Raw genomic sequence first — 13,682 nt, forward strand, 5'->3', positions numbered from 1 at the left:
TGGCAAATTTCACCTTGAGGAACAATCACAGCATTTTCTTTTTCAAAAAAGATAAACGAAGTACAGAAGCAGGAGGGCGAGAGAAAGAGAAAGAGAAAGAAGGAGAGGGAAAAGGAGAGCAACAGAAGTTCCCTGTTCCTCATCCAAATGACTTTTCAAAGAAGATTCACATCAGACAGAAGGAAAAGGTAGCACAAACCGCAATGTTGTTGTAAGACAATGAGAGTAGGAACAAGGCACTCTCTTACCTTGGCTTCACATTTCTTGTGACAGGAGAGCTTGCAACCTGTACGGGAAACAGAAAAGGAGCGGGGAGGGGAGGGGCGGGGTGGAAGAAGAGAGAAATGAAAAACAAGAAATCTTACGTTTCAAACCGAAACATTCAAGAAACTGGGGAAGAAAAGGGGCCTCACCCAGGGAAAAAACGGAAGCAAGGCAAGAAAGAACAGATGAGCAAATCCCCCCCTCCCAAAAAAAAAAAAAAAGAGGGAGGGGAAATCACCAAAAAAAACTCCACCCAACCCTAGACTGTGCTACAAAAGGAGCCGCTTCCAGGCTTTCTGAACAACTCCTGCGAGAAGGGGGAGAAAGGCTACACACCACACGCAGGAGGGAGGGAAGGCAGAGGGAGGGGGGAAGTAACCCTCTCCGCACGCTGGCACCTAGCCAAAGATAGCCCAGGCTGCACAGGTACGCGCCAGCCCGCTCCGACAGCTCCAGTCCTGGGGATAATACTAAGCACATTGTTTGGGAGCTGCCTGCCAGCCCACTGCGCTGTCAGAGGCTGCCCTGAGGCTGTGCATTTTTTTCCTATTTCCACCCCTCCTTTCGTGACTAAACTTCACACACACACACACACACCCCACACACAAATGGGCCGAGCCCTCCCTCTTTTGGGGAGTCATGTTTCTAAGTCGTTAACTCCAGCAAGAATGTTGAAAATGTACAGGCTATGCTCCCCTCCTTAGGAGGCAGCATCACTTTACGGTTGTATGGATTTGGAACAGGACCAGGAAAAGAAAAGAAGGGGGGATTGTTCCTCCCTCCTCCCACTGTCCCAAAAAAAACCAGCTTAGGAAACAAAAGGATGAGCGCTCTTGGCCTAATTTTCTCATCTCACCTTGCTTTGCTTTGTTCAAATGCTTGTTGCAAAAGCTCACTGGACAGCAAGGCAGCAAAGTCATTATTTTATTATATTGGCTGTTCAGGCTGGGGAAAGTCCTTACAATCCATTTCCTCATAAGAGCCCATTTTGTTCCTATTTTGCAGAAGAAGAACTGAGGACATGGAAGTAGGATTGCTCCAGGCCAACCACTAAAGTCCTAGTCTGCTCAACTAACCAATAGGACAAACCAATTCACAAGGAACAAACCAATTCACAAGGAATGTTACATTTGAAAGTACTGTACCATGATTCAGCAAAGGGCCTCTCATCCCACTCTGCTTTTGAACTGTGGCTTCTTTGGCATCCGCATCTAATGTGGAGCTCACTGCCCTCTGCAGCCAACCCCAGCAGTCTCCACTCAGGTAAGACCAGCAACAAGTGAAAGAGGAAGACTATGGACTCATTCATGCTGTTACTTAATATGGATAGCAAGCTTCCTGTGCCTCCATTCATTCTCTGCTGTCCATATAACATTCTCCCTCAAAATCACTGCTTCCAACACTTCTCCCTCGCACAATCCAGATTTCCTCATACCCTCACCTTTTCAGAATATCCCTGGTGTAAGAAAATCTAGATTGACAGAGGGGAAAGCGTGGAAAGGCAGTGATTTGGAGGAGAACGTAAAATGGACAATGGACGCTTAAAGGAGCTACGGGAAGCTTACTATCCACAATGAACACAAGCATGGAAAAGCCCCTTGTTCCAAAGACTGCTCTTGTTGGCATCATGATAACAAGCTCTTCCCAATCAACTCACATCATAAAATGAGCAGAAAGGTGAGTACTTTATTATGCCTCCTATCCCTTCTAATAAGAGCTGTGGTTGAGAGTTGAAGCTGAACATATTTTAACTAGAAATGTGCCACCACTGCTTAGCTGTGCAGACATGGGCAGGCTTTGCAGCCAGGTAAGGATTCAAACCACTGCCATCTCTGGTCCAAGTCCAGCTTTCTATCTCCTACAAGAGGTGTGGGCAACCTGGTGCCCTCCAGATGTTGCTGAACCTCAGAGCCCATCATCCCAAACCCCTGGCAATACTGGCTAGGGATATAGACCGCTGTCTTATACTGATTTGGCCCACTGGGTCCATCAAGTTCAGTAGCGTCTGTTCTGATTGGCAGCAGCTTTCCAGGATTTCAGGCATAAGTATCCCACCTAAAGATGTGGGGGAATGAACCTGGGACCTTCTGCATGTTAGGCAAACAGTCTGTCCCTGAGTTGCATCCCTTCCACATGGGCTCAATGGAAACAGGAGTTCAAAAGTATATTGAGAGCCACCATCATCCCCCAGTCCACCCCTACAAAACACCAGCTCATCTTACCCGAAAGGCTAGGAGAATGTAATAACAAACTTCACCTAGATGATAAAGGTAAAGGTAGGGGGACCCCTGACCGTTAGGTCCAGTCGCGGATGACTCTGGGGTTGCTCATCTCGCTTTACAGGCTGAGGGAGCCGGCGTTTGTCTGCAGACAGTTTTTCCGGGTCATGTGGCCAGCATGACTAAGCCACTTCTGGCAAACCAGAGCAGCGCACGAAAATGCCATTTACCTTCCCGCCGGAGCGGTACTCATTTATCTACTTGCACTTTGACGTGCTTTCGAACTGCTAGGTGGGCAGGAGCAGGGACCGGGCAATGGGAGCTCACCCCGTCGAGGAGATTCGGACCACCAACCTTCTGATTGGCAAGCCCTAGGCTCTGTGTGTTCAAAATCCTCACAAGCTTGAGGATGAAGTGAAGATGGGGGGGGGGAGATTATTTTTTTCATGCTTAAACTGCCTTGAGGCTTTAAAAAATGTTTTATGTTAAAAAAGAAAAGCCCAAGATAGAGCAAAGCCAGATGCATTGCTTTTGCTCCTCTCTAAGGTTTTGAAGTTGTGTGAGCACAGAGCAGTTACAGAAAGCACTGCAAGGAGACTGTGTGCATTTCAAAGTACCTTCTATAAAACATTCCATGTGGGACGGGGAGCATGGTGGACTCCTGAACAATAAATGCATACATGGAATGTCATGGGAATGCCTTAATTCCACAAGCACATGTTCTCCCTGCCTCCCTAACCCAGCACACTGGTAGAGATCTTGAGCTCCTGATAAAAATCACTTCCCAGTGCCATCCAATTTTGTCTGGGAAAGAGAGCTCCCAACCCACCTTGCAAGGCCAGCTTAGTACCATGCATGGAGGAGCATTAGCCCCTACATAGCAATGCTCTGTGTATGCTCCCATGTCACAAGGACAAACAGAAAAGGCACAGAATGTGTTACTGAGTGCAGGCTTCAGAGTGCTTTAAAGAAATCCCAGATTTCATTTTACATAGCTGCTCTTAGAAATGTGTGACCAATGCCTGCTGGAATGGTGGCTGAATAAGATTTCTAGGGGGTGGGCATGAGACATCAGAACCTTCAATAACAGCTTCTCCCTCCTCATTATTAACAAAATCAAATTCTGCAAAAAAAGGGGTAGAGCCTGAAAATTATGCAAAATAAAGAGAAGTAATGCACGCTTGTACTACTTGGGGTTTGTTCACAGTGGAGTTCACCATCTGTTTGCAGCTCTTTGCATTTCCATGTAAATGCCCCAGTAATTTCAGGTTTACCCAATATGGGTAAATTGCAGGAAATCAGATTTGTTCAAACTGCTCCATTTAGGGTTGCAGGTTATTTGTTTTGGTGCTTTGGGGTGGGTGAATCAATTGTCACTTTCTGCTGCTCCCCTTTTCATGTCCACTACTTCTTCAATGCTTTCACTTCATAACTGGTATGCTCCTGAATAGGTTCTTTTTTTTCCCCCAATCCCTCTGATTTGCACAAAAACAGAAAACTGCACAAGCAAACCACATTAAAAAAATTCTGTACCAGATATCCTAGGCAGCAATCTGAAAAGTCGGTGCTGAGAATGTACAATTGCTTTCATTTCTTTTTTTCAACAGAAAGGCGTGAAAGGAGCATAGCCATATATCAGATTTGCACAAAAACCAAATGCTGCGCAAGCAAATCTACAAGTGCCTGGCTGTGTGCTTTTGCACAATTCTGGGGCAGGGAAACACTAAAAGGAATGCATTTTATGAGCAAGAAGGACTGAAGCTGTTCCTCCTATACAAATTCAAATACGTGCAGATGTGGTCTATTCTGGTCTAAACCGAATGGAGGGAAAGTGGATAAACAGCTAAAAATGCCCAAAGGTGGACAAGCCTAACCATAAATTATTTAGGTTGTAGAATTCAGTATTTCTTGGCACACAATCTGAATTGTCTGGGTGCATAATTTGTTTTATTCCATATTGAACATACACGGTGCTGTCCAAGTGATAAACTTAGTGGAGGCAAATAACAGCTTGCTTTCACACCAGCCCCTTTTCTTTCAAATTTGCATCATTCATTCACTCATTCATTGATATTACAAAGAATTGAAACAACATCACTGCCAAACTGTTGCAATCCAATACTTCTCCTGTTGTTCTTCCATCCTTCTTTGGTTCATAGCACTTTAAAAAAAAATGCAGTACATTTCCTATCCATCAGGAAGTGGCAAAGCTTTATTACAGCAGCTAAGAGGAGCTATTGTGGGTGGAGATGTACCAACATTTCCTGGTTGCACTGCCTTCCATGAGTGCCAGGCTACTCTTTTATCTTATTTATTTATTTGCTAAATCTGTATCCCAGCTTTCTGCCAAATGGTGCTCAAAGCAGCTATGGGTCCTGCAGTGTGGTTCCTCCCACCATTGCTTTAAAATAATTTTTAAAAATTCCTTTGACGCATTCCGTCACACTTTTTAATATAACGTTTTCTTTTCCTATCAGTGCACAACAGCACAAGCATGTTTAATATAAAGAGGAGGAGGAGGAAGTGAAGAAGTGAAGAAAGAGAAGGAAGAGAGGCAGCCAGCCAACCGTTGCCGCCACTGGGGAAGAATAACTGCATCGACAGAACTGGACTCCTTACCCCAGTTGAGATCAAGCACTGGAGAGACTGTCCAAACTTGCCACAGTCAAAACAACAGAGGGCAAAGGAACCCCAAGGCAAGCAGAGGAGACAGGGAATGGAACACACACACAGGGAGAGAGGGCTCACCCACACTTGTCCCATGTTTTCTTCTGCTTGTTCCTGCTTTCAAGACATGGGTCCAAAGGGTTTCCAAAGGGTTTTTCTTTCATCCTGCCACTTTCCCCAGGAAAACCCACTGTTTACTGCTGAATCGGAACAAACACCAATTCGCAGAAAACCCAGTTCAGGTTTGTAAACAGCGATCCATCAGTAAACAACGGGTTTTCCCAGGGAAAGTGGTGCTGCAAAATAAAAAAACCTATCGGAACTGTGCCTAGAAAGCACAGCACAAGCGGTAGCAGGGACAAGCCCACAATTACCAAAGGAAAGGGCCAGCCAGGAATGGAATGCACCCGACTACTGTCCTGGTACAAAGGACATGCCAATAACCACACCACGCTTGCCTTATATTCTAGGAAATGTCCGGCTGAAGCAAACAGAGCTTCCTTCTGATTAAACATACCCAGGATCTTGCTTTAAGGCCTAAGTCAGCCATACCCATCCTCTTCTGCCTTCGCTGTGGGAACAGTCTCAGTGAAGACAGCAAAGGGGAATATGTTGCACTAAATTATGTGCCGTGCGGTACCATCGTTTGTATATTATTTGTAGCTTACTGCCGAAGAACCATAGTATGGCTTGCAAACCAACAGTGACCATCTGCGGGCCAGGTGTAGTTACAGCGCCACCAGTTGCTGGACCAGTCATAGGAATCTGGAGTAGGGAGGCAAGGGAATGCCTGTCTCCCCTGGATGAACCAAAAAAGTAAGGCCTCAGCTGCACTATAGATTTAAAGCAGTTTCATGGCTTCCTCCCGAAAATGCTGGGCCAGTGCTGAAGTTACGCATAAGCTAAACAAGCTATAGCTTAGGGCCCCACTCTCTTGGGGGCCCCCAAAAAAATTTAAAGGGAAAAAAATGTATTTCACTATTAATATACTGCTTCTTAATTGTATTTCAGTTCAACAATTACTTTGATAAAATACATATTTTGTTATGTGCAAATGGCTTTAGATACCTATTAGGTCCATCAATTACCATATAGCATACATTCAACAAAAAACAGTTATCATTTGTTGTTGACAGAGGACAGATGGACATATAAAGCGCCCCATTACTTCAGTAGCTTAGGGCCTCATCAAACCTAAACCCGGCCCTGCTGGGAACTGTAGTTTGTTAAGAGTGCTGAAAGTTGTTAGAGTTGTAGAATTGGAAGGGCCAAGAAGGTCATCTAGTTCAACCCCCTGTGACGCAGGAATCTTTTGCCCAATGGGGCTTGAACCCACAACCATGAGATTAAGAGCCTCATTCTCTATCAACTGAGCTATCATTGTTAGGAGACCCCTATTCCCTTCACAGAGCTAAAATCCCCAGAACTCCCTGGGAAGAAGGGTTGATTGTAGCACTGTGAGGGGAAGTGAATGAAGTCGTAGAAATGACTGGAATTTATGAAGCCAGTCTAGACAATTAAATAAAGAGAAGGGTAGAACACGACACAACTATTGTCTGGAGAAAGAACCTCTTGGTCCATTTATCACAGGGGCAAGGGGGACTGTAGCCGAGAGCATGATTTAAGCCAGTCTTGCAAAGTAACTGTTATATCCATTTTGCTGGGAGTTCTGTATGGCATTCCGGCAGCACAGTCCAGTGCTGTTTGTTATCCTGACATGTTGGGTTTTTGTTTTGCTTTTTAAGGAGAAATGCATAGAATTGTGAAGTTGATTGCAGCAGCAGTGCAATTAACTAAGGGCGGATGGGTGAATAAAATCAGGGAAAGAATTGAGTATTTCATTTGCAGATGGAAGGATATCAAGATTATTTGGAAACTTACTGTAAACACATTAAAAAGTTAACAATAAAAGATTAAATTCAGCAGTAAGAAATATTGAGATATTGGGCCTTCTTGGTAGTGGCACTCACACTGTGGAACACCCTCCCATCAGATGTCAGGGAAGTAAGTACATATCCTATTTTTAAAAGACATCTGAAGGCAGCTCTGTTTAGGGAAGTTTTTAATATTTAATGCTGTATTGTTTTTAACACTCGATTGGGAGCCGTCCAGAGTGGCTGGGGAAACTCAGCCAGATGGGCGGGGTATAAATAATAAATTTTTATTATTAAATTTTTATTATAAAACTGACAAAAAATAAGTTATGGGGAAAAGAAATTAACAAAATCAACCATGGCAGAGGTGGGAGTCAATACCAATTCTGCATTTTGTATTTGAAGTATTGTTATTCTTTCAAAATGATTAATTTTTTAAAAGAGAAGAAGGACATCATCAAAACACGAAGTGTGCCCAATGAAAGAGAGGTCTACCAATGGAGAAACCATGGAGAGGGAGAGCTGGTTAAGAGTTACTCAAAGGCCAGGTCTACTAAGCCTCACCACTCAGGCACCAGATATACCAAAAATGGAAGATCTGTTACCTGGTAGTAGTTATATGTATAGATACTTGATGTGCTCTATTGCCACCCACCCATCTTCACCCCATGTACCCCCAACATGCCCAAATACTACCCCTTTCTGTTTACAGGAAAAACAAAACAAATAATCAATTAGTCCTGTTTCCATGGGGCTCAGAAATAACAGGACAAACAACAAACATGATATAGCATCTTGTGATTTTGCATGATTTTGAGGGTTTAGTTCCTAATTTTGCTCTGACAAAGAAGCAGCCCTGCATCTCCACCCAACTGTGGCCTGGTAACTAACAACATACACAAGCACAATTTTTCAGATTTTTGTGGCTGAGTTACTTTGACAATATACAAGTGACATATCATCATTTGGCCCATGGTAAATTTCCTGGGTGGCCTTCATTGCTAAACAAGATGTTCACCCTCACAGTGGGGGAAGGTATGCATTTAAGGTTTATTGCTCTGTTAATATTTAATGTGTCACTAGCTGATCTCGAGCTCCATTGGATGAGCACTTAGCAAAGAGGAGATTCTAATGCACATAACTACATCCAGCACAAACTTTGCCTTTGCTAAAGAGATCTTGCGGTGTATGTACACCAATCTGGCTATAGAGCATTTCAAAGCACATTGTGAACATTTTCTCATAAATCCATATAATGGTCCTATAAGGTACTCCAGAACTGTTGTTCTTACTTTGAAGGTAGGTGGTCTGCGTGTGTTGGGGCTTTAAAGGGGAGAAGAGATTTCCCTAAAGCCATCTCCCTGCACAGCTGAGGGGAGACTTGAGTTTACAGCAGTAGTACTAGACCAGCCATTTAAAAAAATAAATCAAAATATAGCTTCATATTTGGTAAAGAGCCTGTTGTTTATTCATGGTACAGATGATAAGAAAGGGGACGCTTGGTTATCTACACTATTCCTAATAAATCTTATGGCTATGTACAGTTTAAAAAGACTCTCTTGCTGTGTAATTCTTTTTTTTATTTAAAGTTTTTATTTATACAACAAGAAAAACAAACAAACAGAAAACAGAAATACCAAATTATACACAAATTACAAAAATAACCATAGACACATAATATTCTTAAAAGGTAAAGGTACCCCTGTCCGTACGGGCCAGTCTTGACAGACTCTAGGGTTGTGCGCCCATCTCACTCAAAGAGGCCGTGGGCCAGCGCTGTCCGAAGACACTTCCGGGTCACGTGGCCAGCGTGACATCACTGCTCTGGCGAGCCAGAGCCGCACACGGAAACGCCGTTTACCTTCCCGCTAGTAAGCGGTCCCTATTTATCTACTTGCACCCAGGGGTGCTTTCGAACTGCTGGTTGGCAGGCGCTGGGACCGAACAGTGGGAGCGCACCCCGTTGCGGGGATTCGAACCGCCGACCTTTCGATCAGCAAGCCCTAGGCACTGAGGCTTTAACCCACAGCGCCACCCGCGTCCCCTATAATATTCTTAGCAAACAATAAAACATCTATTGGTCTTAACACTAAAGACCCAACCTCCCGTCTATTCCATACTTCAAATTCATATTACTTATTGCCAATACACTTTTTTTTTCATAATTAAACTTATTCTCATTAAATCTAATTTCTTATATCTACCTTACAACTATTACTGAAGTTCCTCGAATGCTGCAACAGAATTTAAACTACTATATTTATTTTTCAGATATTCTTTAAAAACCTCCCATTTAGAAACAAATTCCTGTTTTGATTTATTCTTTATTTTTTCTGATAAACCATCTAATTCAGCATATTCTGTCAGCTTTTGGATACAATCTTGAATAGAGGGGATTTCATTACTCTTCCATTTTGCTGCGATCAAAACTCTTGCTGCCGCCATCGCATATCAAAAGATACCCTTCCTCTTTTGTGGAATATCCAAATCTGTTATTCCCAGGAGGTAGGCCTCTGGTTTTTTATTGAAAGAGATCTTTAGCATTTTTTGCTGTTCTGCATGTATACTCTCCCAGAATACCTGTATTTTCCTACATATCCACCACATATGGAAGAATGCTCCTGAGTCTCCGCATCTCCAACAATTACTTGATACATATTTATACATTTTTGAAAGCTTCCATGGTGTTAGATACCATCAATGTTGCATTTTTTGAAAGTTCTCTCTAATCGTGTAACAATTTGTGAATTTCCAATTGATCTTCCATAAATTTTCCCATTGGGCCATGGTTATTGAGTGGCCAAAATCCTGGGACCACCTCACCATTGCCACTGTTACCTCCTCCTCCTTGACTGTCCAGTCAAGGAGGAGCCGGTAAGTTTTGGAAAGAGTTTTTCTTTTAGAATTTACAAGATCAGATTCGAATCGGGAGATTTCTGTTGAGAACCCCTTTTGTTTGTCAGATTGCTGTGTAATTCTTTCCGGGAAATATGGTTTAATACGGAGGCACTGACTTTTATTATAATGGGAATGAATATAGCTGGGTGTCAAGTCGAACTAGCACCTACTTTAACCCGGATTAAGTGCTGCACACCAGCACAGAATTCACTCTAGATGGGGACGTGGCCCTGTCGAGGGACAACATTTCCAGATTTATGCACTGCAAAGTCCCACTCCATTCCCCTTTCCTCCCCAGCCCACCCCTGTGAAGCCCAAAACTTTGGTATGTTGCCAGCAAAGCCTTGGGTTGGGTCAAGTTCAATCACCCCAGAGCGGTTTACATTGGCGGCTGCAGCCCTTGCCAGAAACAGCATCTGTTACTTTGATACACAAGACAGCCATTGTTCTTAGCAAGGAAAAGTTACAGGAGCAGGGGATTGCTATACAGGATATGTTACCTTTGCATTTTTAGGCCAAGATTTGAACAGTAGAGAAAACCTGGCCTAGCAGTGAGCAGAAGAGGAGCAGGAGCCAGGGCACTTGGACTCTCCTCAGCCCTCTCTGTCCTTCTCTTAAAAAAAATAATAATAAGAGAGAGAGTCTTGGGACAAGAATGCAGCCAAGTCCAGACTTGTTAACTGTACTTTTCTGGGAAGTGGGCTATCAGTATCTGGGCTGATCTACCCCTCCCAACAGTTTTTGAATCTTATCCATGAAACTCTCTTTGTTCTGCTTAGCCTTATCTAAAGTGGATTTATTATACTTTAGTTTGTTCTGCAATGCCTCCCCAATGTTACCACATTATTGCTATAGCACAACAACAATAAACCAGAACAATTATGTGATATGCACTGACTGAAAACGAAGCAGTGTGATTGCTCCATGTGGAATAAAAGGGACACCTGGAGGGACTCAAAAGAAACAAGATTTGCAGCAGGTAGCAAAAGTGACAAAAGGGAAGACTCCCAAGGAAGTGAGCCTATGCTGGCAGCCTTAGCTCTGTTGTTCAGAAGAACTCACTGCTGCTTAACGTCCAAGACCAATTTAAAGTGCCGACTCTGACCTTTAAAACCCTAAATGATTAGGGGTCAAGTTACTTGCATCCATATGAGCCTGCCCATCTTGCAGGTGCACCACTGGGTACCATCAGGCTTGAGGGAATGCAGGAAAGGGAAGGACCTTTTCAGCTGTGATCCCTCACCTATGGAACTCCTTCTCCCAGAAGTTATGTTTGGCTCCTTTCCAGTTTTATTTTAGGTAGGCCCTAAATATATATTTTTTTCAATCCACCTTTGGTTAGGTAGCCAGTAGGGTTTAAAACCTGGTTTTATTATTGCTATTGGAATGGTATCTGATGTTAGAGGCTGTCATGTTATCACATATGCTGTTTTTGCTTTGTGCTGCTCTGTTGGTTTTTAAATTTTTAAAAAGTTCTAATCTATAGGTGGTTTTAATTATTTTGTTACAATTTTTTATTGAAAGTGGGTTTGAAAGGACCTTGGTCCTGAAAAGGGGCCCCACAGTCACTCAAATGAAGAAGATATATAAAAATTTAAAACAATATCAGATATCTTTTGACAGCTTTGTTTTCAACAAAAATGTATGGACGCAATCCAAACATATGTAAATATTAAAATATCTCTTCCAGGGTTCTTGCCTTTGCTTGCAAAATGAGTCAAAGGGTGGGGGACTTCAGGGTCAGGACACTGAATGTGACAGCCAGCAAATGATTCCAGAGCAATACATATTCACCCAAATGTCATATCTTGACCATAGCATGCATACTTAATCTTGAAAAGCTGAACAGGCCTAGAAAGGGGCACTTCAGTTCCCTGCTCTATATGCAATCTCTCTGTGTATAGGTTCCTATATGAACTATCTAGTCATCCTGAGCCTTCCTACCAACCTTTTCAGCTGATCAGAAGTGGACAGAGGCCGGTGGATTCCAGTCAATTTCTCTCTCTCTCTCTCTCACGCACACGCACACACACACCTATCCCCACAAGAATTGAGGAATTTTCACTGAATTCCTTTGTAAAGGCTTGTAGCCAAGCCCCCAGCCTTCAATTTTTCTTAAATACCTCAGTTGTCAACACAGCCAACTTAATATTTCCAAGTTTCATGACAGAGTAATATGACCATCATGACTAGAATTATGCAAACCATCAAGCTTCTTTCTTCTTCTGGACTGTTATGGTCTTCAGGCCTGCATAATTCAAAGGAGTTTTTTTGTTGTTGTTTTTTGAGAGGCATGTTAATAGGTGTATAATTCTGTTTTGATTAATCAATAGGTGCATAATGGCCAGTTGCAACTAGAAATGAACAGGAAGGTTAAAAACCCAAAGCTATTTAGTTTTAACATTTTTATACGGTCTTTCTGAAATAGGTCACCCAAGGCAATCTACAAATATGCCAAAACCAAATGACACCAAGACAGCCCACCAGCCAAGCAGCATGCAGGATCTCAGGGCTACTCATAAAGCTGTAACACAATGCACTGTGGGGACAATGAAGCCCAGAGCCTGTGATGTAGTTTCTGCTGGTGCTGGTGCTGTGCACCAACCTATTGCCTAAAAAGTGCAGCAGTGCTGAAGGGTTACATGCACTACATCACTCAGGGTAGGATGGAGGTGGATCTGCCAAGCACATCATTGTGTGCCTGCCTATAGAACATCTGGCTGCTAACAGCTGCTGCAAGACCAGCAGTCATTCATCGCAAGAAGATTGCCGTTACACAATGGCATGCAAACTACTCCAACTCAAAAAGATCAGGTTGGAAAAAAGGTGCTTAATTGAGTGAGGGCTCAGTGAATGATATCTGGGGAAATAAAAATAAGACACCTTAGTGCTGTGTTTGATCATATCTGGATTTTCCAACTGCAAGCAGTAGGGTTGATTTTATGACTGCCATTATTAAGCATTTGCTACTATTTGTACTGCTTTGTTTTTGCCGCAATTAATTATAAGTTTGCAGATTTAATTGTTGTTGCTGTATGCATTATTGGGCACCCGAGTATCCCTAGTGGTTGAAGGTGCAGGATATACATTATGCAAGCAAACAAATACAATTGTGTCAAGTGCTGGCTTATGAACTAGATGACTTTTGGGTCCTTTCCAGCCATACAATTTAGTGGAGCATGGCAATGGCATGATAATGACTGGAACTGTGTTATGATAAGATGCAACCATGGCACCACCTCTAGCCTGGCACACACTAGCATGCAGTGTTTGGGTGGCCACTTAAAATGGCACTGCATTGTGGGTGGGGGCAGACAGCTGTTCCATATGTCCTGTTTTTCATGTACCACTGCTCATCCTGAGAATCTGGCTATTATCTCCAGATTCTCCTAACTTTGGTTAGGAGCAGGAGGAGGGAACAGACTCCATTTAGCAGCTGCCAGTGGCACTGCAGAAAGAGTCAGATAAAGGCTATCCTGTTTCCACTGCAACAGTATAGCTTCTCTTTTTCTCCAAGCTACCCAAGAGCCACTCAAAGGGAAGCACATTGAAAGGTTCAGAGAACCCAAATCGCGGAAGAACTGCCAAGAGGTACAGTAATCCAAATTCCCATTGGTGCCAAGTCCTTAAAGCCAGAGGAGAAGCAGCTCCGTTCCTCTTGAATTCGTTTATTCTTGTTTAATTTTAATTGTTTTTCTACAGCATTTTTAGCTGGCATAAAGCTTTACCATTCTTATCTGGAAATGGACAGTAATGGCCT

General features: G+C 43.1%; 1 protein-coding gene across 29 annotated transcripts in view; it reads right to left on the bottom strand.

The window, feature by feature from the left end:
- Positions 1 to 13,682, bottom strand: part of TNS1 (tensin 1) — a 327,340-nt gene that overhangs the window by 201,175 nt on the left and 112,483 nt on the right. For 22 of the 29 annotated variants that reach the window (XM_083429724.1, XM_083429722.1, XM_083429720.1 and 19 more), the window contains exon 3: positions 249 to 286. In XM_083429724.1, coding sequence (XP_083285850.1) covers positions 249 to 286 — 38 coding nt within the window. Of the gene's footprint in view, positions 1 to 248; positions 287 to 413; positions 795 to 13,682 lie in introns of those variants that run through there. The other 7 variants (XM_083429750.1, XM_083429746.1, XM_083429740.1 and 4 more) reach the window with 6 other exon arrangements.

Source organism: Podarcis tiliguerta (assembly GCF_965153285.1).
Source record: "Podarcis tiliguerta genome assembly, chromosome: 1".
Classification (NCBI taxonomy): domain Eukaryota; kingdom Metazoa; phylum Chordata; class Lepidosauria; order Squamata; family Lacertidae; genus Podarcis; species Podarcis tiliguerta.